Consider the following 24,670-nt stretch of genomic DNA (forward strand, 5'->3'; position numbering starts at 1 on the left):
TAAGATTAGCGTTGAATGCGTTGACTTTATGTAAGATCTACGCTCAGGCGTAGATCTTACATAAATTCAACGCATTCAACGGCAATCTTACATAATTTTGCGTTTTTTTAGCGTTGACACCTCGGCCCGGCACTTTATTTTTCACTTGACTGCCATATCACGACTTCTAAGCTCACAATACGCGTCTTGAGTGCTCCCATGAGCCGATACATAAAACATGAATTGCAACAGGTTTTCAGTGCAGGAATATGATATTCCGTTAAAAAAATTCTTCAGGTATCCAGAAAATTTGGCGTTCAAAAGATCTCCTGGCCGTACATTTAATTATTGAAATAAATGAGAATAGGCTCTTGGCTAGCAAAATTCTTAATGTCAGAACCAGAAATATAATTGAAAGTGAACAAAAGCTTATTCTCGCCTAGCAAAAAATTTTCACACTTTTTGTCTAGTAGTTTCTCAGAGTAATGCATAAACTAAAACCGTTATTTCTCCCTCTCACTCTCTGTGACTATATTGGTCGGCAGATTAAACTATACACTAAAAACACTCAAGTTGTAAGGGTCAACGCATAAACACTAATCGTTTCAGTGGCTAATGGCGGCTTCTAAAAACCTTTTCTATGGTTGGTTGGAACAGTTTTTGAGAGCCGAGCAGATCAGATTACAATCCCCTTATATTATATATATATATATATATATATATATATAAAATATATATATATATATGCGTGTATATATATATATATATATATATATATATATATATATATATATGCGTGTATATATATATATATATATATATATATATATATATATCCTTTTTTCAAAAATGGACATTCTTTTTAAAAAAATCAGTTCTTTTTTAGGATGAACAGTTTCGGAAGACAGTAAACGAGCAGCGTGAATCAATTCTACTGTGTGAGAGACGAATGGCTGAACAGTACAAAGTGTTGAAAGAGGAGCTGCACCAGAGGGCAGTCACGATTGAGAAGCAACTGTCTCAGGAGTTGGAGATGTTCCATAAAAGTTATTTATAATCACTCTTTGAAAGTATTATTAATCATAGTTGTGTTTCTGCATAATCAACGTAATCAATAGTCTTAACAACATTATTCGTTTCAATCTGCAGTGAATTAATAGAAGCCTATTTGCAGTGCTCCTTTACTTTTATTAACCCCATTTCAAACATTTTTTCGCCCGAGGATGCGTTTTGAACAATGCAACATTGCTGGCAAGATTCGTGAATCCGATTTTAATCTGACCACTATGTAGATACATGTCCGCAAATATCAGTTTGCCATTTTTGAATAAAGTTGAATTTTTGAGAGAACTGTTAACCAAATTTGATAGTTGGATCTGTTCCGTTTGTGCCCCCAGTATACGCCCCTCGTTACAGAGCACGTGTCATTAAACAGTAAATCATTATGTAAAAAAATATGGCACGTGCTTCTGGGGGGGGGGGGGGGGGGTGCAAATAATATGCACCCACTAAGATGGGCGGCACAAACGGAAAAGATCCGATAGTTTTATCATTGGTAGAGTGCACTATTTTGTAAACAACCCTGCGGTCGTGTTATAAACATTTCATGCGCCCTCTAGTGACGTCACAGATTGATGTATTCTGTGTTCAGAGCAGAGTGAAGAGTGGATGAAAGCAGCTGACAAAATAGCCGACAGAGACAGGGAACACAGGGAAGACATGTACAAACATAGGACTGATCTCATCGACAGAAAAGTTAGAACACATTGATTACGTCACAACTAAATGTGCCTTGATAAAAAATAAGCCCAATCCTGGTGTGCTGACTGGAGAGCACAGTAATTGTTTCATCCCAATTTTTGGTTCAACCATATTCAACAAAATGTTAGAGATCAAAGTTTTAAAATAAAGTGTTGGTTGTCCTAAGATAGAGTTCTAGTTTTCAACGAAACTACTGAGAGAAAAATAATTGAAAAACAACTGTGAATTAAAATTTTATTGTTATAAAAATATGTTTTCATAAACTTGCCCCAAATAAATGTCAGTTAAGGTGAATAATCAATCCACAACAGGCTTAAACAGCTCCAGTTAAAGCCAGCAAGGGGCATTTTGAGGATCAGAAAAATCATGTGTGACCGAAACAATTTTCGCGCGAATGAAAACTTCATAAAAAATGAAATGAAAGTCACGCTTATCACTATGAAAAAAGCGTGCATGAATTGCGGGACCAAAACCTAACGCTAAAACCAGACTTCTGACTAATAACTGGCTTTTAAGAATTTTTTGATGACTTAGAGCTTTGACTCCAGCTGAAGTCTTCGCCATTTCTTGTAATCTTAATCTTCTGAGATTAAAACTAATAAAAAAGGTTTATTTTTTGAGGACGCTATTGATTCGAAAAACTGAGCACCGGAAAATGCAAAAGTGCATCTTAAGTATAAGTATAAATAAGAGCACATCAAGGCAAATTGAGTTTATGATGTTGGCTATTACTGTATTGACTAATTTAAAAAGCGTAACAGGACAGCTGATGAAATAAAACTGAATAAGTTTTTAAAACTGAAAGCCGAAAGTGTGAAAAATATTGTTGTCAGAAAATCAAACAAAAAAAGTTGCTCGCGGGTCAGAACAGCGGAACGGAGTTTAAAAAGCCAAACAGAAATTTAAACCAAAGAGACTCTTGTTTGAAAAATGGCGTTAAATTTCAAAAAACAAAAAGTAAAAAGGAAATCAGAAAACAACCGATTTGGGAAACTTTGCATTGAAGCCATAGAGACAATCAATAGCCAATAGAAAGTATAAGAAATAGAAAAATTAATGATCTGGACGTATTAGTGTGTTCACTTTTTGAAAGACACAAAGAAAACGGCACTAGACCAAACAATTTCTGACAATAAAGATCGAGGATTGAAAAACAACTCTGCTACTTACATGGGAAACAAAAACAACAATAATAGAGAAAACAAATCAAATTAAAATTGTTTTTTGGTGTTAATGGTCATAAAGTAATGAATTGCTTATTGAACCGCGGCCTAAAGCAGGAGAAGAAACGAAAAGACATTGCTCTTTCGCTAACTAGTTGTCAGAATTCCTTACAAATAGCGAGCTAGCCTTTGTAAACTGGGAGCCATAAACAGGAAATTTAGAGAACAACAACCTGACACCAGCCTTTTCGGGAATTCTAGACGCAAAACAAAAAAACGTGTAAAAATTTTAGAACTTTTACCACTGTTTTTCAGTGATCAATCTCATTTAAAATTAGTGTATCCTAAAAGCACTCTTCTTCCATTCCTTCACCTCAGTAAAGACCTCCCACAGAACGCCTGCACCTGGAAGTAAGCAATTACAAAAAAATGTCTGCAAACGCAAAAAAAAACCAGGAGAAATAGTCACACATAACCGAAAAGACACTAAAATAGGTCAAAAGTGTCTTGACTGACTATATTAACTTTTCCTGCAAATATCAACTTATCATTGATACCAACTGAATGAAGAGATAATTAGATCCACTGTATACATTAACTGGAACAAGAAAATACCCGTGGAAATAAAAAGAAAACAAAATAAAAAAAAACAAAAAGAAGTAAAAATTATGTAAAACTGCAAAATGAAAAAATGTGTCAAAATTGAACACCAAATTTCAATATATTTTCAAACAAATGAAAAGAAAGCCAAACGCAAGAATCGATTGTAAGCAAATGTGCTAATTTTCTGTAAAATTGTAAAGTTGAAGTTAACACTAAAAATTGCTTCAATGATGAACAAAAAATTCTAGTCGCTCAGTTGAAATTTTGTCTGACCCAATCTTCCCCTTTGTCACAAAAATGCTGAGAAACTACTCCGTTTTTTTTTGTTCTTCTGACTTTTAGACCCGATGCGACCTCTTTTCAGCAGATCGACGAAAACAATTTGTCCTCCGGTGCAGCATTGGCTTTTATAACATGTTTCAGTAACTGTTACTTTTTCAAAACATTTCAAAGTATTCTCTGCCAACAAAACGAACCGTTGAAGTTACTTGTAGTGGACCAAGCACATCCAAGTAAAGGAAACAAAAATCTTTAATCGAGTAACAAAACAAAAAGTATCCGAAAGGAAAATCAACAGAAAATGGTGTGTAATGATTTATTAATTTAATTCTATAATTTAATCGAAACCAATTAATCTCGTATCAATCTCAAAGTTTTTGAAAACTGGTATTGAGTTACTGGTTGAAAAAAATTATTTTGAAATACGAAAATAATATTAAAAGTTTCTCAGCTTTGTGTCAAAAATTCACTAAAAAAATCTTAGTACCTATAAAGTATTACAAAATTTGTAAAAGAAAACGCTGATCAACTTTAAACTTTGACTCATCTTTTTACTCAACTTGCAGTAGAAGTGAACAGCGGGTCAGAAACTGCCAGCAAATTTTTACAATATGTAAAAAAGTTGAAAAATTTCAAATTAGAGGCTTTTACTCAATTTATTTTCAAATATATTCAAAATGCAGTCAAAACAGTCTTATTAATACTCTTTCTATATTCAGTTGTTAAACAACATTAATAACTTGAACACAAAAAGGAATTCCTGGACAAAAAAAGGTGCTTACGCACGCGTACGGAACAAGCAACTCTTATAGCGAAAATGTGCACTGCTTTTGTGCACTGCTTTGTGGGCTCTTTGATTTAAACAAAAACAGTCCTATTGAAATTGAGCAAGCTGTTAGTAGAAATGATTTTTGAGAATTTTGTTTGGGGTTTTTTGTCCAGCAATCTAACATTCTGTCCAGCATCCTTTATTTTTTATTTGAGCTTAAAACTAACACACGTATGTTGCTTCATTAAAATGAGATTCAAAGGTTATTAAACGCTACCAACGTAGACATAAAAGTTTGAAAAATTGCAAAAAAATAGTTTCCTTAACATTACCTGTTTTACGGGAAAAAAGTTGGTTTTGTAATAACGTCGAGATTTGCGGTGACACTATGATTGGCAGGAACCACACTAGACTGCTACTAGCCCTTCAGACTCTAACGTTATAATCATCGTCATAACAAACACCAATTGTAACAAATTTTATACAAGAGTTTAGTAATTTCCTTTGTCATTGTACAAGGTGAAGTTGTTGCCCGTACAAATTTAAAACCATGGTCTTAAAACAAAATTTTTTGCGTCAGTTCAACTGCTACCAGTTTTGATTTAATTGAACTTTTGTGAAACAGCAGTGGCAAAGCATTACTCAGTCTCAGTTTTGCGTTTGTTCAATAAAATTAACCGTTTTTGATCCAAATCAGGCACGAAAACCTTGTTTGATTACAAGTATTCCAATTGCCCTAATTTATATGGAGGTTAGGAACTTTATTCAAACCTGTTTTTTTCAAATGAGACTGTTTTAGCCACTTGATACAGCTTGCCGTCAGATATCAAGATGATGTAAGAAATGTTTTGGAAAATTTTTCAATTCATGAAAATTTTTCACAAGAGTTGAATTTTTTAAGATTTATTGAAACCGTAGGTTCTCACATAAATTCTCATTGTTAAACTTTCTTCGGGATTAAAATACTTTTGATATATTATGAAATCAATATGATACTAAATTTTGATGTGAAGTTTTTGTGATTACAGATTTAGATTCCATTCAATAACTAACGTGTTAAAAGTTTGCAATCAACTATCGAAAAGCTTATACTTGTTCCCAAACTATGAAATAAGGACAAGTTCGATCTATTTAAAACTACTTCACTTTTGAATTCATTTTTAAGATCGTTTAGGCTATGGCGGCTGCGCTTCATCTATAAGCAATTCAATTCAAGGCTAAATCAAACAGTGAAGTCGGATTAAAATGACAAATGAAATTTAATGCAACATTTTAACCAAGCCAGATCAATTTGTTCACTTTGTTCAACATTTAGTTTTAGTAACTTTTATTAGTACGCAAATTTCACCGTTAAAGTGACACTGAACCTCAAGCGCGAACTAACTGAGCAGCAGCGAAGCAATATAACCGATGTAATATATAAACGATGGTAACAAATGTTATCATATTCCTTACGATTGGTTTGTGAATCAGGTTGTTGTTGATACAGCATTTTCGCGACAAAACTTTTTAATGGTTAACTAGTTTCCATGACATCAAACTTTCACCGCAAAAGTTATGACATGGAAAACTGTTCAGTTTCTGTCGACATTTTGATACATAACGATTCAGAGATTTATTTTGAAAAAATGTTTTTATAACCACGTGACTAACCGAATAAAAAAATCTTGAAGAAATACAAAAACTCAATAAGAAAATCGCTTTATTGTCTTGTTTAAATGAATGGCGGTGCGTATTGATGCAGGATCCTTTCAGCGGTAATTTATTCGTTGTGGTAGCTTGTCTCGTTTCTGTAGACCATCTTAGAGAATGTAAAGTTTAACTAACTTTGAATTGTTAAAAATAGAAATAACTTTGCTATTCTCTATATTTTTCCGAGGAACAAAACTCCACAAGAAGAAAAAAATTGTTCTCTTACTGGTTTTAATGAAGCTTAGCCTGATTTGATTTTGTGGTTATGAAAACCAATCGAGACTTGCTAACAATTAAGTTAGAAAGTTAGTTAATATTGTTCAGTTACTGTTACAGTAGTTCGGACAGTTTTTGCATTCTTCGAGACAGAAAGCTGAAATTGTGCAGCAGTATAGTCAAGTTTTAGGGCTACAATTTGGTTCAAAACTCGATTAGTAACCTGAGTTATTAACAAAACTAATCATAAATGGATTTTTAACATGGAGTTGTTTTGTGTTCTGAGCCAAACGAATTATTGAACGGCAAAATTGAACGATTTGTTATTGGGAATAATTGGGTATCAAGTAATGCAACGGTAATCTACGGTAAAGCGGATAAAACAGTTCAGAAAAGTTAACCGCAAAAACGTATTATCCTGACAGATTTGAAACCGCTGAAACTAACTGAGCTATGTAAAGCTTCCCTTGACTTTGATAGGAGAGCTACCACTGCATGGGCCGAAAAACAACTTCCGACGCAATAATTGTTTCTAATGGCCTGTACCCAAGCTTAAAAATGAAATGTTTACGCATATTTTGTTGTTTGAAGTGAAACAGAGAAAAAGCTTTAGTAATTGTGCGTTATTTGAACAGTTTAAAAGATATATCAACGGTGTTAGATTTTATTCTTGGCATATTTTTGGCATATTTTAAAGTTTGCTCCAACACCATTATTCTTGATGCCAATCATTCTGGGGTCATCGAATCTTTTCACTCCAAAATCTTCTGATTTAAGTATTATTTGTTCCACTCCTATGGGTTTGTTGGAAACAGTCCTAACTAAACTGAGCCAGCTGTTGTTAGAATATATATTTCAGAACTTTGAGGTTTTTTGTCTTCCAGAACTTTGAGGTTTTAACGCCAGCGATGTTAACATAAGTTTTTGAAAAATGGCAAAAAAAAACAATTTTGTTAACAGTTCCTGTTTTCGGGAATCACATTTGCTTTTATCACTACTGCAAATTTCCTAAATTTTTCAAAAGATAAAAACGTATTTCAATGGAAAAAATAGTTACAAGAATTTAGTACTTTCTTTCATGGTGGCATTGTAATAAGTCCGAATGTTATGTTCATAATTTGAAAATTCATGTTTAATTATAATTAAATCCCGAAATGAATGGTGACGTTGTCATTGGCATCAAACGTACTAGACTGCTACTAGCTCATCAGACTCAAGGTCATCGTCATCACAAACTCTTTAACAGTGCAGACCATTTGTATTCCCTATGAGAGTTACATGTTTTACGGATTTTTTTAAAACCTTACTTCCATTTGTAACAGTTTTCATACATGAGTTCAATAATTTTCGTTGTGGTAGTTCAAGGCCAAGTTATTGCCCGTCCAAAATTGAAACCCAAAAATCGCCTTGGGGAAATTTGGCCAGAAAGTACTATATGAGTTTTCAAATTGTATGGCAACTAGTTTTTGGAAACGGTATGCTGGTTCAATTTTTCTGGGGGCGATCAGATCTTTAAACTAGTAAACTGTTACTGATCAAGCCTGACACCGAGGAAGCATTAAGATTCTGTTGATATCTTCATTGATAATTTTTAGTTTCCAGTTTTCATATCTCGCTTATCAATTGACGTCTCAGAATTTTATTCGCGAACGCTCACTGTCTAATCCGAATAGGGTTTTCAAGTCTTTTCATACGCCAGAAAGACAGTTGTTGGAAAAAATCCGGCATACTTTGTTTTAAAATAAAAATATCTTGAATAAAGAAAAAAACTCCATTTTGGACCAATGTCCGGCTGATCAACTGCCAGAGGACACATTTTTTTCTAATTTTAGATGCTGAACGATGCGCTAGAAGCCGAATGTGCAACTAGGCAGAAAATAATCCTAATTGACAGGGAGGTCGAGATGCAGAAACTTCTAGAACATCTCAAGGCAAAGTGCAGTGCATTCCATCAGGTGCTGGAGAACGAGGTCAACTCTTTCGACAAGGCAGACGAGAATCAAAAAAATGCAATCCGAGTCAGCAAACGACACATTGTGAAAATGTATTCACAGTTGCTGAAGAATAAGGAGGAACTGAGAAACGCCAAGGTCAACATTATTTAATAGAGCACTTTTCTCAAGAACATTTCAGCAAACGACTTGAAAAGACAATCCAAAACGGTCAAATTGTTTTTGGCCGTGTTTAACTATTTTTGATCGTTATTTCTTAGGAAACAACCGTTTTTGAGTGTGTTAAATAGTTGTCAAGCGTTATTTTAAAATGGCCGTTTTCAGCGTTTTAAATAGTTCTGGGTGTTTTTGACTCTTTTTGATTGGTATTTTTAGATGACCGTATATCACCTAAGATTTAAAAAGCCAGGAATACTGACAATTTCCTGAGTATCAAAAATTGTCTTCTTTTCGGCTCCAGTTTTGTAACTAGGTTACCAGATTTCATTGAAGAATGGAGGGAACTTTCACTTTCGGCGCCGACAACGTTCCTGATAAAAATTTCAAGAAAAGCTCTGAAAGTTAATTATTTCCCACTATATACCCACAGCAAGCAATAATTGAGCAGACAAGAAAAATCAACCCAATAACACACTGACTTTGATTAAATCGTCCGCGCAAGTCTAAAGCCCCTAATGTTCGAAATTAAACCCTTCCCAAGTTATGTGGTCAATAACAACAGCGAAAAGATTTGTACGTCTTTGTAAAGTTTCAAAAAAGAGTACAAAATTTTTCTTGTTTTGTTATTTAAGGTACGATATGGATCAGGTCTTTCCATATGGAAATAGTATAGTACCATGGCTCATTTTTGCAGCAACTTCCATGAGAAAATAGAAATGACTTTTGGCGTTTCGCAGTTTGCAGATGCCGCATAAATCATTCGTTTTGCAAAAATGAAAAAGATTTCAAATAGCAACATACGCAAGAAACCAAGAAAAACTTAATCAAGTTCTTGTCAAACTGACAACAGTTTTCAGATAAATAACTTTTTCACGTTCATCGGAAGAGGTATCGCAAAAAGAGGAGTAAATGATGAGAAATTGGCTTCAAACTGAACTTAGACTTTTTAGTTTCAAGCTATTGTAATGTTTAGTTTACCTGATTTTTTTTACCAGTTGCATTTGATCTCAAGTAACAAAAACATTGAATTGTGTCATGCTAGAATTAGATAATAAAATCAATAAAATGCGCTTTCCTTCCGTTAGAATATCGATCAAACTATAGTCTTAAACTTAGTGAGAATTTGAAAGAAAGTTTAACTTACCAGATTAGAAAGACAAAAGCAAATTGATTTTGATCAGAGAAATAATATAAAGGAATGGTCAAGAAATGGTGCTTAGAATCAATATTCGTTTCATATTGGTGAATCTGGATAACTAATATCAGAGTGAGATTATTTGATGTAAAATCTTCCCAGCATGTATTGAATGATTATAATACCACAGGAAATGTGAACGACTTCTTAGAAAAGTGTAAATGCATACCATCTATGGTATCCCCTGTGACTGATTTCGGGGAATATTGCAGAAGCAAACCATATTGGGTAACTTTTGCGGCCCTCACTGTAAATCATGATGCTAAGATTAGTTTTGTATCTTGACTTTCTCGCACTGATAATGGGTATATATATACAGCTGATTTTTGAGCCTTTTTTCATGCCCAAAATGAAATCACCATATTGATCTAATAATCAGATCTCCTTGTAAATCTCTAAATTCTACTTTAAAATATCATTCTTGTTATGCTCTCATTTTGAGAGATTTAATTTTTCTACTTAGTTAAAAACGCTTTTTATTCCGCTTGCGAAAGTCCATAAACCAACAGGTTATGGGGCCGGCAGTTTTCTAATTCATAAAACTGACTTCTAAAACAAAACTAATTTGTTGTTTAAAGTCATAACCCTTTTCTGCTGAGTACCTTTTTTTGACAACTGTTTTGCCTGCTCGAACTACGATGGATCAACAGACAGTGAAACTGCTGACATGCACAGGAAAGGTACAGGACTTTCCAATCTGGAGCACAAGATTTGTGGCAATGATGAAGACGAAGGGACTCTACAAATCACTACTTGGGACAGAGGAGCAACCCAATGAACCTGCACCACTAGCCAATGGGGCGAGCAATGATGAAATGAGAAAGCACAAGGTGCTGAAGGATGCATATGAGAAGGAAGTTGCAGACATCAAGGAGAAACGGAACAATGTGTGGTGCCATCTGGTACTGACTCTAGATGCAACAACCCTTATGCTCATGAGACATGACTGTGTGGGAGAAGACGGCACTGGAGATGGAGCAAAGGCTTGCAAGCTTTTGCAAGAGAGATTTAAGAGTGTCAAGACGCCGACAGCTTGCTCGAATGCAGCTCGAGGATGCTGAGGATTTGGATAGCTTCTTCATCAAAGGACAGGAGTTGCTCACAAAGCTACAAAAAGTAGGGAAAGCTGTCTCAGAGACCCTCTGCAACGCCTTGGTCCTCAATGCTCTGCCAATGATGTATGATAGTTTTGTTATACAGGAAAGCTTAAACGCGGCAGCGAACTTCACAGAGTTGAGGAAAAGGCTGCAGAACTTACATGAGAGCACAGCACAGAAGCACAAGAGACAAAGTGGTTCAGTGGCACTGGCAGTGAAGTGTGACTTCAAGAAGGAAGCCAAGAAAGGACACCAATTTGTGTCTGGGATCCCTGGACACTTTGGCCAGGACTGCAGGCGGAAGGAGACAGCACAATGCAGCAAGTGTGGCGAGAAAGGTCAACTAGACAAGGCATGCAAGAGACAAAGAGATAGAGGCAAACATGGGTCCGTGGCAATGGGTCCAACATTGGCTTCAACAGACGAAGAATACCGGGCAGTTCTTACCCAGTGGAAGACAGCAGGCATGCTAGTGGACACAGTGGTTGTAAAGATCACATAGTGACGACCATCGTTGCGTTTGGGACTTTGTGCCCATTCAATCAGTGGTCAGCAATCCCAATGGAGAGGCTTCCAGAGTGGTGGGCAGAGACTGTGTGAGGATCAGCATACCCTCAAAGGGGAATTCCAATGCGAACTCGAAATTGTTTTGTGTGTGCCGGACTATTCTCCAAAATGTTTATCATTCTCAAGATGCATGGAGTGGGGACATAGCTTCACTTTCGAAAAAGAAAACAGCTGCTTGAAACTCCAGAAGGGAACTCGGGTAAAACTAACACAAAATATTTTGTTTTACTTACCCTGCAGCGTTCTAGAATTCAAGATGAGTTCCAACAGCGTGAAACTTGACAGTGCGAGGAAGTAGCACAGACGATTGAGTCATTTGAGTCAAGCGGATATAGTCAGGAATGCACCAGAGACAGCGGGGGACTCGATGCTGTATGCAATGTGTGCGCATTGTCCAAGATCACAAAGAATCCAGTACCACGAGTGGCAGAGACCCAAGCAGAAGAGAAGCTGGAGAGGGTATTCTCAGACGTGATGGCATCTTTCAGAATAGAGTCACTGTCAAGGTTCCGGTTCTGCATTGTGTTGGCAGACAATTACAGGATGTTTGTGTTTGCGGACTTGCTTAAGGCAAAGAGTTAGCTTCTGGGCGGCCTGAAGAAGTTTGTTCTCAGTGTGCGGACGCCAAGGAAGCTGAGACAAGACAATGCGAAGGAGTTTTTCTCAGAGCAGTTCAAGATGTACTGTTTAGATGCAGGCATTCTGCGGGAGAAGACCATACCTGAGACGCCACAACAGAATGGGTTAGCCGATAGGTGCAACAGGACACTGCTGGAGATGGCAAGATGCTAGCTCATTGACTCGGGTCTTCCCAAGATGATGTGGGGAGCAGCAATACTGCACGCAACAATGGTCAGGAACTTAGTTGTGAGACGAGGAGAAGAAAAATGCCCGCAGAGCTGATGCGAGGTATAAAACCGAAGCCTTCAATTAGTAAACTATCTATTCTTGATTGCACAGTCTACATGAGGAAGCGGCACAGAGACGTCAGCAAACTTGAACCCAAGGCACTGGAAGGAAAGTTTGTGGGTTACGCCGAAGGAGACAACGAATACCTGGTGTACGTACCCCAACACACGCAATGTTATGGCAATTCGAAATATGATCATCAAGGAGTCCGAAAAGGGCTCAATCCCTGACAACACAAAGACGAACGACCTACTAGACGAGCGGTCACAGCAACTGGGGATCTGGCAACCAGATGATGGTTAGCAAGACGATGACAACAAAGAGGAGCAGGGCACATGTACTGCAATAAAGGAGGAGTGGCATGACGCAGAGGGCGTTAACAATTAAGAAACCGCACTGAGACGAGATGCCTCAGATGTTGAGGAAGAAGCACTGGATGAAGAGCCTACTGCAACAAGAGGGAGTCTCGGAGACTCGGATTCACTGGAAGACAGTGAAACGGAGGACTTCTCAGAGCCAGAGACAGTTGGCTTCTTTGAGGAGGCACTGGAGCAGGTGGACAGGGCAGAGCCCAGACGAGGGACACGAGCAAGGATTGTTCCGCAATTTTTGGAGAAGTCTGCACCCACCTTGTTGTGACTGAGGGCGACTATGTGGAACCCAAAACAGTCTACGAAGCCAAGCAAGTTGACGATTGGGACCAGTGGCAACCGGGCAATGAAGGACGAGGTCAAGGCACTCCAAGACAACGAGACTTGGAACCTAGTGAGACCACCCACAGACAGGGATGTCATACCGGGCAAATGGGTCTACAAAGTGAAATTGGGACCCAGTGGTCAAGTGAAAAAATACAAGGCAGGCTATGTGGCAATGAGCTTCAAACAGGTGGAAGGACTGGACTACTTTGAGACTTTTGCGCCCACCTGTAAATCAGAGACATTCAGGATTTTTCTTCAACTATCAGCAAAGCAGGGTCATGTGATGCAGCAATTTGATGTCAAGAACGTTTTCATGCACTCACCAATAGAGGAAGTGTATCTGGAACAGCCAAAGGAATTTGTAAAACAATAATCAGACGGAAAGAATTTAGTATGCCGACTTAATAAATCAATTTATGGTTTGAAACAGGCAGCTAACAACTGGTATAAGGAACTGGCAAACTTCCTACTGAGACAGGGGTTCACCAAAAACAGGAATGTCTCTCGTTTGTTCGCAAGAGCAGAGACAGAGGGTCACACTTTCTTGTTGGTCTGTGTTGACGACATCATAGTGGCATCAGGAAGCATGATAGTGATCTCCGATGTCAAAAAGGCACTCGAAGCAACATTTCACATGGAAGACAGAGGGAGATTACACTGGTTTCTGGGTCTAAGAATCAGACGAGAAAAGGACAAAGTCACAGTCGACCAAGAACGCTACATAGAAATAATGCTTGAGCGGTTTCAAATGGATCAATGCAAACCCTCAAGAACTCCAGCTGATTTGAATATGAAATTTCAGACAGCAAAAAACGGAGACAAAGAAGTGGACCAGAGGATCTACAGAAGCTTGGTTGGATCACTTTTGTATCTGGACAAATAGACGAGGCCAGATATCATGTTCACAGTCAACATTCTGTCCAGACACATGAATGCACTTACTAATCAACACTGGATGTGCGGAAGAAGACTCCTGCGATATCTTCAAGGCTCAAAAGTTTTAAAACTTACTTACACAAAAGAAGCTAGTTATGATTTAGTGGGGGGAAAGTGATGCAGACTGGTCTGGGGAAGTAAACGACAGAAAAGAAACGACGTGCTACTTCTTCAAGCTCAACGGACGTGGAGCAGCACTCAGCTGGGGAGTCAAGAAGCAGGCCAAAGTTGCCCTTTCTTCATCAGAAGCAGAATATCAGAGCATGGCAGCAGCATTTCCAGAAACCTTGTATCTGAAACAACTTCTGGAGGATTTCGGCATCCAACAGAAACATCCAATAGCAATCGTAGAGGACAACCAGAGTTGTAATAAATTGTGCCAAATCCCAGTCATGCACAAGAGGTGCAAACACATAGAGACAAAATTTCACTTCATTCGGGACAAGACGGAAGATGGGCTATTTCAATTCATTACGTTCCTACTGACAAAATAGCAGCCGACATCTTTACGAAATCTTTACCCGTATCGAAGGTGGAAACATTCAGAACTGTTTTGATGGGAACAGACTCTACGCAATCAGCTCAAGTCTTAGTGGGGGTGTCAGGATATTGATCATACTATAGTCTTAAGCTTAGTGAGAATTAGAAATAAAGTTAAACTTACAGATTAGAAAGACAAAAGCAAATTGATTTTGATCAGAGAATTTATATAATGAATCGTCAAGAAATGGTGCTTAGAATCAATATTCGTTTCAAATTGGTGAGTCTAGATAACTAACATTAGAGTGAGATTATTTGATATAAAATCTTCCCAGCATGTAATGAATGATTATGATACCACCAGAAATGTGAACGAATTCTTAGAAAAGTGTAAATGCATACCATCTATGGTACCCCCTGTGACTGACTTCCGGGGAATTTGCAGAAGCAAAAGCAAACCATATTGGGTAACCCTTGCGACCCCCACTGTAAATCATGGTGCTAAGATTATTTTTGTATCTTGACTTTCTTGCACTGATAATGGGTATATATACAGCTGATTTTTGAGCCTTTTTCATCCCCAAAATCAAATCACCATCTTGATCTAATAATCAGATCTCTCCTGAAAATCTCTAAATTCTACTGTAAAATATCAATCTTGTTACTCTCTCATTTTGAGAAACTTTTTTTTTCTTCTTAGTTAAAAACGCTTTTTTCCGCTTGTGAAAACCCATAACCCAACACCTTCCCTCCTTTAAGTGCTTTAACGGTTAACATGCCTCCGGAAACAGTCAATTCCGGCAAAATCAAAAAAGCAAGTCCTATCTGGTCAGCTTGGGACCCCACTATAAATAATGGGTGATTAAATTAGATTCGTGTCAAGATGTTTCTCATTGATAGTAGATAAATGTTTGCGCACATTTGCTGAGATTTTTTCAACTCACGAATCAGGTCACCATTTTCATCTTTCAGTCAGATCTCTACACTAAATTCTCCTCCAAATTATACTGTACGATCAAATTTTTCTCTCATTTTTAGGAAGTCGCACACTTAACCTATAACACCTAATCTGAAATCATGGGGGACCGGAAAATGCTGACATCAGCAAGAAAATTTGCTTGCTCAAAATGTAGGATTGGAGACGTAATGTATTTTACTTAGCTAAAGTTGCTTTTATCCCTCCTGCAAATGTCTTTAACTTAACACAACCAAAAATGACACTGACCCGGAAAGTCTGCTTGTATGAAAAGTTTTCCGAATAGAGTTTCAATTTTTGTGCCGCTTCAAATCGTTGCAAGAATTTAGCACTTTCTTTGATGGTTTAATTAACCCGAATGTTAAGTTGAAAACTTAAAAAATTGTGTTTAATTATAGTTTCTCAGCTTCTTACAATACAAGTGATTATTTTAATTGCCACCTTTCAGCTCGGCTCTATCCCCCGTAGAATTTCTTCCCGTTATAGTCCCCCCCCCCTCCAATATTGTATATTTACCATGAGAGGGGGGGGGGGCTATAGGTTATCTGACCACTAAGCTGGGGTTATATAATGGGAAAGACCCAAAAATAGTTAGATGCCCTCTAAGCTGTATGTGTGTCCAGACAAACAGATCCAGAAAACTTTTGTTTCAGTTTAAAAACCTGAAGGCATTCCATGACAAACTGAACCACTACAACCAGTGGTGTCGCAAGGTGGAAAAGTTCCAGAGGAAGTGTCTCCACATATTCGACCAGACTGCCTCCGATTATTTCCATATATGGTTATCAAACGAAGAACAGGCACAACATCTCATGCGCAAACTGTTCAACGCTGACAAGTTGATCACGTGAGAATTGAGAAAACTAATTCGATTCAAAAATAATTTGAATTTGAACTCAAATTTATTTCGTTACAGTTTGTTTTGACGATTACATGAAAATTTACCCAATGCCATAATACCAAATGTGCCTGATAATTTTAACAATAGGGTAAAACATTGGGTATTTTTGGGTATTTTGTCCCATTGGGTATTTTGCACTGACACCGTTTTGACGTTTCTCTGTCTCTTTTCTCGGTTTTTCTCCATAAAAAGGTTTTTCTCCATTAAAATTATCAACTATTAAATTTAGGTTCAATGTTAGTTGTTTTGAAATTCATATTACTAAACAAAAGTTTTATTCGATTTTCATTTTTAGCAGACTGACTGTTAATTTTAGATAACGTAAAGGCAAATAATTTGATCTATGCTCTTATTTCTGCTTCGCGTGTTATGCTCTTCAAATAAAAACTACTAACAAAAAATCAGAAAAACATAAAAGAAACAGGATAGCAATGATGCTAATGAATATTAATGAAAACATTCCTGGCTTTCGTATCCGGCCGGCTTGCTTAAGTATTTCGATGAGTCGAGAAAAGTACTTTTTAAGCGCTATTTGGGTCGAGCATGTTATTTTCGTTTCGCCTTTGGGTCGAGCATGTAGTCCTTTTATCAGTTCAAGGCTAACCCCGGAAAAAGAAGCTGATTTTTAAAGACTAGTATATTAATTATCAACCATCTTTTATGGTAGAGGTATACAAAAATAGATGGGTTACAGTAGAAAATTGCCCGGGTCGAAAACAATACCAAACCATGTTAACCATACAAGGACATATATGATTCCTAGGGTCTAATAGGGTTATATATAATTGGAATGGATTCCCAGATCTCTTACAAGGATCAGTAATGATTTCCAGATAATCTGGCAAGAATCTGACAACAAATTTTGGGAGCATAAAATTTCTTTGATTTTTGGAAGAATTTGTTGAAAGTTTTTTGTGATTAAACATTGTAGAGAATGGCAACTTGGCTTGACGTACAAACATCCAGGCACCGCAATCCTCGAGACCAAAGGACCCCCTCTCACCAAGGCGGAGAAGAAAGCCCTCTCTCCCTACTGGGCAAAGAGACTCAACTTCCTCCTGGTTGCACCCAAACCCATCCAGATCAAAGATGCCCAGGAGCAGTCGGGGTCATCAGAGGGTGACCTGAGCGGAATGTCACGTGATCTGGACTTGAACAGCAAACTTATCCAAGAGGTATCAGTTTAAGAAGATTCTACGTAGTTGAAAAAATCTTGATTTTTCTGAAACAAATTAGAAAATCCCCCGGTTGTTTTGGATAGTTACGCAGATACCAGGGTTTGTAGTAATTGATTAATTTTTTTGTGGTGTATTTATCTTATGCTATCATGAAACAACGTGCCCTTTTTAGCGGTTTTTTAACGATCAAAAAAGAAAAAGAAAAACATTGTTAATTCCTTTGAGTATGAACTATAAAAAACAGAACATAGTTTAAAGGCAATGTAGTGTTAAGAAGTATAAATGAAACAAACGTCACATATTGTGAAAGTTTAAAATTGTATTAAATTTACAATGTTTTAAAATATCGACAAATTAAGAGTTATGAATTATAATTTTGAGAAAAAATTTTTAAAATGCTAATTCTACAATTAACATTTTCGAGAAAAGAGAAAAGTTTAAAAAATGCTAATCCTCCCATTAACATTTCTTAGAAGAACAAATGACGCCCTAAAAATAACTCAAATTAAGATTGAACTTGAGAGATTTGAGATAATAATTCAATTCAGAAACCGTTGGGTCTTTTAGAAACTCATTCCAGAAATGATTTTTTATTGTAGTTTTGAGAGCCCGCTTTTTAGAGATATTCCGCCTCAAGGCGAGAGGTAAATCGTTATACCAGTCAATTGCTTTTTTGAAAAACAGTTTTGCATTATATTCGGTTTTTTGGTTTGCTCCGAAAGACAGCTTGTTTGTACAGTCAATCATTTTAGCACTTAGGGTGGCTAACTTGACTTCATCGAAAGCTGGTAGATCTGCTTTTAAAAGCTTTATAAATTATATAATAAACCGATACTTTATGAGGTATTCTACTGGTAACATTTTGTGTTTGATCTTGAGATCAGTGGTCCTGTCAAATTTGGTTCTATTGAGACATACCTTTATCCCCCAGTTCTTTTGTTTATTTAGAGTAACTCGAAGTGATTTTTTAAGACCTGAGAACAGCAAAATTGGGTAATGCGGATGATTTAAAACAGGAGCGTTCAGTAAAGCAGATCTAGTTTTTTCTGGAAACACATTTTTGATGGAGTAAATGACCTTTACGCCAACAGCCATTATTCTTAGTACCTTTTTTTTATTTCTTCATCGAAAGAAAGATTACAGTCAATATGAACTCCCAAGTAATTCACAACTTTTTCTCGAGAACTGTACATCCGTTAACAACTATTTTTTTTTCTATTTTGTTCCTTTTAGGGGCTCCCAAAATAATGAATTTGGTTTTGATTTCGTTTACATTTAGCTCATTTTTCTTGAAAGAGAGAATGAGTTTAGCAATAACTTTTTCAAGATGTAATTTTGATTCAGAAATTGTTTTCCCACTGCAAAAGATAAAAGTATCATCAGCGTACTGGATTATAATAGAATTCACATCAGTATCATCTTTCACATCATTTACATAAATGTTGAAAAGCAGTGGGCCTAGCACAGTACCTTGTAGTACTCCACGGTTAATTGCTATCCAATTTGATTCGTACTTCGAGAATTTGAATTTTTGAACACGGTTTTCTAGATAAGATTTTAGAATTGTATTTGCTTGTTCGCTGTAACCTAAAAGTTTTGTTTTGTGCAGAAGAATAGGATTTGATATCGAATCAAAAGCTTTTGATAGGTCTAGAAAAGCTCCTGTAACGATGTTTTTTTTATTGAGATCATATCTGATTTTCTCTGTGCAATATAAAAGGCAGTTGACACGTTTTTTCTGTATCCAAACTGTGTTGTTGCAAGCAGTTTATTCTTCTCTAAATAAGCTAATATTTAATCTCGAAGAAAGATTTTAAAAATTTTAGCTAGATCTCCAGTAAGCGAAATTGTTCGATAATTTATCGGATCTTCAGGATCATCTTTTTTGAAAAGAGGCAACACGTGGTCACGCTTAAGGTCGTCAGGAAAGAGTTGTTTAGTTAACAATGGGTTGAACAAAAAACAGAGAGTTTCAGCTATGTGTTCTCTTGCATCTTTTAAAGCCCAAGCTGGAATGAGTGATGAACCCAACGATTTTTTAACATTTAAATTGTTGAGTATATCAATTATCTCTATGGTTGTCGTATAACGAGAATATAAATTTGTTACTGTGGCGAGCCGCATTATTACAGAATTGATACTGTTCTTTTTTACCAAAATATTCACCTATCGCTGAAAAAGTAGTAATTCAGTAGTATTTCTTTTTAGAAGCAAATTGTTCAGTGCAAACTATCACGATCAACGAAATGCTATCTTTTTTACTTTTATAAGTCTGCAAAAACTGAAGCATCTAACGTCTGAAATTGACAAAAAGGACGCTTTTTATCTATCGGATTGACACGGGTCGACAAAAACAGACGATTCCTACGTTTAAAAGTATAGGGAAATCGATGCTTCCTATGTTTAAAATCGACAAAAACTGATTCATCTTTCCTTTGGAATCGATCATAACCGATTGAAACTGACCGTTTCTTACGCCTGAAACCGACGATAAACGATCAAACCGACAAAAAAAACGTAATGGTGATCGATGATTGCTAAGCAAAACTGAGACATACCTTTGTCCCCCAGTTCAGTTGTTTATTTAGAGTAACTCGAAGTGATTTTTTAAGACCTGAGAACGGCAAAATTGGGTAATGCGGATGATTTAAAACAGGAGCGTTCAGTAAAGCAGATCTAGTTTTTTTGTGGAAACACATTTTTGATGGAGTAAATGACCTTTACGCCAACAGCCATTATTCTTAGTACCTTTTTTTTATTTCTTCATCGAAAGAAAGATTACAGTCAATATGAACTCCCAAGTAATTCACAACTTTTTCTCGAGAACTGTACATCCGTTAACAACTATTTTTTTTCTATTTTGTTCCTTTTAGGGGCTCCCAAAATAATGAATTTGGTTTTGATTTCATTTACATTTAGCTCATTTTTCTTGAAAGAGAGAATGAGTTTAGCAATAACTTTTTCAAGATGTAATTTTGATTCAGAAATTGTTTTCCCACTGCAAAAGATAAAAGTATCATCAGCGTACTGGATTATAATAGAATTCACATCAGTATCATCTTTCACATCATTTACATAAATGTTGAAAAGCAGTGGGCCTAGCACAGTACCTTGTGGTACTCCACGGTTGATTGCTATCCAATTTGATTCGTACTTCGAGAATTTGAATTTTTGAACACGGTTTTCTAGATAAAATTTTAGAATTGTATTTGCTTGTTCGCTAAAATCTAAAAGTTTTGTTTTGTGCAGAAGAATAGGATTTGATATCGAATCAAAAGCTTTTGTTAGGTCTGGAAAAGCTCCTGTAACGATGTTTTTTTTATTGAGATCATATCTGATTTTTTCTGTGCAATATAAAAGGCAGTTGACACGTTTTTTCTGTATCCAAACTGTGTTGTTGCAAGCAGTTTATTCTTCTCTAAATAAGCTAATATTTGATCTCGAAGAAAGATTTTAAAAATTTTAGCTAGATCTCCAGTAAGCGAAATTGGTCGATAATTTATCGGATCTTCAGGATCATCTTTTTTGAAAAGAGGCAACACGTGGTCACGCTTAAGGTCGTCAGGAAAGAGTTGTTTAGTTAGAACAAAAAAGAGAGAGTTTCAGCTATGTGTTCTCTTGTATCTTTTAAAGCCCAAGCTGGAATGAGTGATGAACCCAACGATTTTTTAACATTTAAATTGTTTAGTATATCAAGTATCTCCATGGTTGTCGTATAACGAGAATATAAATTTGTTACTGTGGCGAGCCGCATTATTACAGAACTGATACTGTTCTTTTTTACCAAAATATTCACCTATCGCTGAAAAAGTAGTATTTCAGTAGTATTTCTTTTTAGAAGCAAATTGTTCAGTGCAAACTATCACGATCAACGAAATGCTATCTTTTTTACTTTTATAAGTCTGCAAAAACTGAAGCATCTAACGTCTGAAATTGACAAAAAGGACGCTTTTTATCTATCGGATTGACACGGGTCGACAAAAACAGACGATTCCTAAGTTTAAAAGTATAGGGAAATCGATGCTTCCTATGTTTAAAATCGACAAAAACTGATTCATCTTTCCTTTGGAATCGATCATAACCAATTGAAACTGACCGTTTCTTACGCCTGAAACCGACGATAAACGATCAAACCGACAAAAAAAACGTAATGGTGATCGATGATTGCTAAGCAAAACTGACGAAAAGCGACGATTTCTTATGTTTGAAGATTAAAAATCTAGGGAAGTTTTAGTGTCGTCGTATCGTCTCGTGAAAGATAAGAAGTTTGTAAAAACGTGTTACCAGCACACACACACACGCACGCACGCACGCTCGCACACACACACACACACACACACACACATATATATATATATATATATATATATTATATATATATATATATATATATATATATATATATATATATATATATACAAACACCAACCCTCACACACACACACACACACACACACACACACACTCACCAACACTCACACTGTTATGCCGCTAAATATGTACAGTTCATTTGGACAGTTCGCCATTTTCGGCCAATTTGACCAAATCCTGGACAAATGTGACGATACCTCAACATATTTGTGCACGATTTATGTCACTGCTGGCTCTTTTGCATTCAAGAGCTGCAGCTAAAATTCTCGGTTTAGTGATTTAAGACAGTTCAAAAACTGATTTTGTTATTTATCACATTATGAGTACGTTCAAACCAGCGATTTGCCTTTTAATCTGCAATTAATAAAAAGAAGAACTTCTGCCTATGTAAAAATCAATTAGGTTTTTTTGCAATATGCGTAACTGAAAGGTTGATAGGTTAGCAGTTTTCGTTCGACAATAGCTCGAAAACAGAAATGGGAAAAATGACGGAAAAATTTTAAATTGCAGATATTCAACAGCGTGAGCCAAGAACTGGCATTTTTTGTGGACGAGCGTCTGATGCGCATTCTGAGAGACATGCCAGACCAGGACATGGTGAGATTGATAACAGTGGACAAGATACTGGGATGTCTGGGTCTTACGAGTGACGAAGACATCCGCAGATTTATAACTTTCTTCGCCCAACGAGAGACAGCTACTTTGGACGAATTGAGTCGTGAACAAATAGGTATAACATTCGCAGTATAAGCCCAATTTGAAAGGGATTATAGCCACTTGATGTTATCTTTGAAGTTTATCTAATAATACCTATCTAACCCAGGTTGAGTTCCAGACCCAAATTGAGCTATGATCAGGGCCATTCAAACGCACACCCGTGTTCCCAGACCAAAATTACCGGTTCTGGGCAGAAATTCGAGAAATTCGAGCGCATAATAGTCTGGACCAAGGTCTGGGTTCGGTCTAATCAGAGGTCATTTTGGTCTGGAAAGTCTTATCAGAGGACATTTTGGTCTGGAAAGTCTGATCAGAGGATATTTTGGTCTGGAAAGTGTGATCAGAGGTCATTTTGGTCTGGAAAGTCTGATCAGAGGTCATTTTGGTCTGGAAAGTCTGATCAGAGGACATTTTGGTCTGGAAAGTCTGATCAGAGGTCATTTTGGTCTGGAAAGTCTGATCAGAGGATATTTTGGTCTGGAAAGTATGATCAGAGGTCATTTTGGTCTGGAAAGTCTGATCAGAGGATATTTTGGTCTGGAAAGTATGATCAGAGGTCATTTTGGTCTGGAAAGTCTGATCACAGGTCATTTTGGTCTGGAAAGTCTGATCATAGCTCAATTTGGGTCTGGACCTCAACCTGGGAATTTATCAATTCTTTGGTCAGATAACCTATTGAGTGGTCAGATAACCTATAGCCCCCCCCCCCCCCCCCCCAATCATGGTAAATACACCATAATGGGGGGCTATAATTTCATGGGGGGCTATAATGGGAAAGACCCCTTTTCTTTTAACAGACGAACGTGCTGACAAAAGTGTCTCTGCTGAAGTGACTGTTTATGTTGATCTCGGCGAGGAGTTTGAAGATTTCGACCCCGAATTGGCCGCCATTTTTGAGGGAAGAGATCAGGTAAAGTAGTACCTCTCACCCAATTTTTAAGGTATGTGGGTTTATTCCATTATAGCCCACCCCCACCCCAGATTAGTGGTCACATAACGTATAGCCCCCCCCCCCCCCATTATGCTAATTATATCATAATGGGGGTGAGGCTATAATTTCGTGCGGAGGGGGGGGGGGGGGAGGGCTATAATGGTGGGAAAGACTCAGGTATACAGCAAAAATTCTTTTTGGAACCCTGAATATTAGTCTTCTCCGTCCTACAATATGATTATCTATGAATGACAGCGGTACTCTGAATCCAGACTGTGCTGTAGAGCGAGAAATGTTTTTATTTCCCGAAAATCAATCAAAAATAATAAGCCGAAGGAACCTTTAAAACTAAGAAGCAAGTGTTACTTTTTTCATAGATAAGTCGTTTCTTTTCTTCCCCGCTGTAAGCTAGTTCAATTTGCGTATTACAGCCACTAAAACTATTTGTGTTGTTCCTTTGACAGCGAGCATTGAAAAAGTTGCTACCATTCCGAAGAAAAAGCATATTGATATAATTTCAAAAAAAAAGAAATATTTACACTAGTAATCACATTTTTCATTGCTCTTTTTCATATGCTATACCTGTTACTAGCTGATAGTTCCCTAGATGTCTTGCAATTTTCAATTTAAAAATTTTTATTCACTAAGCCGACTCATTTATCTCAATTATCGATTTTTTTCATCCAAAACTGAAAAACCAATGTTAAATATAGGAAGCAAAAATAATACTGTAGGAAAACGGGAGGATTTTCTGACCACTGATCTTGTTATTGTTGTTGTTGTTGAGGATTTTTAGCTTGCAGCTGAGGAGACTTGATCCCTATCGGCTTCTTAAAAAACTGACAAATTCATGACAAATTTCCACATGATCTCCAGAATTCAGATTTTCAGTCCTGCAGAATGACAAATATCAGTTTTGTTCGCGAGCCGATTTATTATTCTGCAAGTTGCAAACGCAATTTCTTTTTGTCCCATCTCAGTGCGTCACTTCGGTAGTTTAAAAAATTCATGTTGTCAGCAGTCATCATCTCTGACTTCAGGCATTATCAGATAACAGTTTTGGTCATCGACTCGCTACACAAGAATTAAAATTTCCGTGAGTTCAATAAAAGTAGGCAACGGGAAAAAATCAAAAGTCAGC

General features: G+C 36.8%; 1 protein-coding gene across 2 annotated transcripts in view; it reads left to right on the top strand.

Annotated features, from left to right (window-relative positions):
• Positions 1-24,670, top strand: part of LOC142343903 (uncharacterized) — a 71,984-nt gene that overhangs the window by 43,148 nt on the left and 4,166 nt on the right. For both annotated transcript variants that reach the window (XM_075395289.1, XM_075395290.1), the window contains exons 8-14: positions 866-1,025; positions 1,631-1,734; positions 8,295-8,552; positions 16,085-16,278; positions 17,264-17,507; positions 22,392-22,611; positions 23,396-23,539. In XM_075395289.1, coding sequence (XP_075251404.1) covers positions 866-1,025; positions 1,631-1,734; positions 8,295-8,552; positions 16,085-16,278; positions 17,264-17,507; positions 22,392-22,611; positions 23,396-23,517 — 1,302 coding nt within the window. In that variant the 3' untranslated portion in view covers positions 23,518-23,539. The remainder of the gene's footprint in view (positions 1-865; positions 1,026-1,630; positions 1,735-8,294; positions 8,553-16,084; positions 16,279-17,263; positions 17,508-22,391; positions 22,612-23,395; positions 23,540-24,670) is intronic.

Source organism: Convolutriloba macropyga, chromosome 8, assembly GCF_964194025.1.
Source record: "Convolutriloba macropyga chromosome 8, txConMacr16.3, whole genome shotgun sequence".
In the NCBI taxonomy this organism is placed as follows: Eukaryota; Metazoa; Xenacoelomorpha; order Acoela; family Convolutidae; genus Convolutriloba; species Convolutriloba macropyga.